At 36.1% G+C, this 657-nt stretch overlaps 1 protein-coding gene across 1 annotated transcript in view; it reads right to left on the bottom strand.

Moving 5' to 3' along the window:
- LOC107579361 (erythropoietin receptor-like) overlaps positions 1–587 on the bottom strand; it is a gene marked incomplete at both ends in the record, with an annotated part of 4699 nt that extends 4112 nt beyond the window's left edge. The window contains one exon of the mRNA XM_016265195.1: positions 424–587. Within this exon, the coding sequence (XP_016120681.1) occupies positions 424–587 (164 nt within the window). The remainder of the gene's footprint in view (positions 1–423) is intronic.
- Between the last annotated feature and the right edge of the window lie 70 nt (positions 588–657).

Genomic DNA, 657 nt, shown 5'->3' with positions numbered 1-657 from the left:
CTGCCCTTCCTTCCCTGAGCTCATGACCGTGAGGTTTCGGGGAGGATCTAGAAACACTGTGAGAGCAAAGGCATTGTAAAACATCTTAAATTAGGGTTTGTGAAGGAACTGAAGGGGTTTCGTGATTTGATGAAAAGCTAGTCTTTAAAATAATAAGCTATTTACCTGCTTGTCAATGAAAAAAATTAAACATAGAAGAGGAAAAAAGAATGAATTAATAATAATTTAGTCTTGTAATCCATAAAAAGTAACTGTAATCTGATTGAGTATTTTAAAACATAATATAATCTAATTACTAGTAGTACATTTTTTGGAATCTGATTGCGTAATCCAGATTAGGCATGTATACCCATCACTATGTCTGCATGCTGTTTAGTGAGGATTTCTTCACTTATTACTTTTGTAAAGCTTTCAAAGACTTACAGAAATTCTCAGCGTTGAGGCAACGAGTGTAGAGCATCCGGCCATCACGAAGAACCTGCACATCAAGAGTCGTGAAGAATGGGGTTTTGGGCAGTTTGCAGAAGAAGATGGTTTTGTTACTGGCCAGTAAAGATGAAACCGCACAAGCCATCTTGTTCTTATTCCTAAAGACATATGAAAAGAAAAAATTGCATCGATTGATATTTTCACAGGACAACTGAACTAAAATGACAC

Source organism: Sinocyclocheilus grahami, unplaced genomic scaffold (assembly GCF_001515645.1).
Source record: "Sinocyclocheilus grahami isolate Dianchi unplaced genomic scaffold, SAMN03320097.WGS_v1.1 scaffold16834.1, whole genome shotgun sequence".
Taxonomy (NCBI): domain Eukaryota; kingdom Metazoa; phylum Chordata; class Actinopteri; order Cypriniformes; family Cyprinidae; genus Sinocyclocheilus; species Sinocyclocheilus grahami.
The sequence above is the reverse complement of the archived record's forward strand: the minus strand, read 5'-3'. Positions and strand labels throughout refer to the sequence as shown.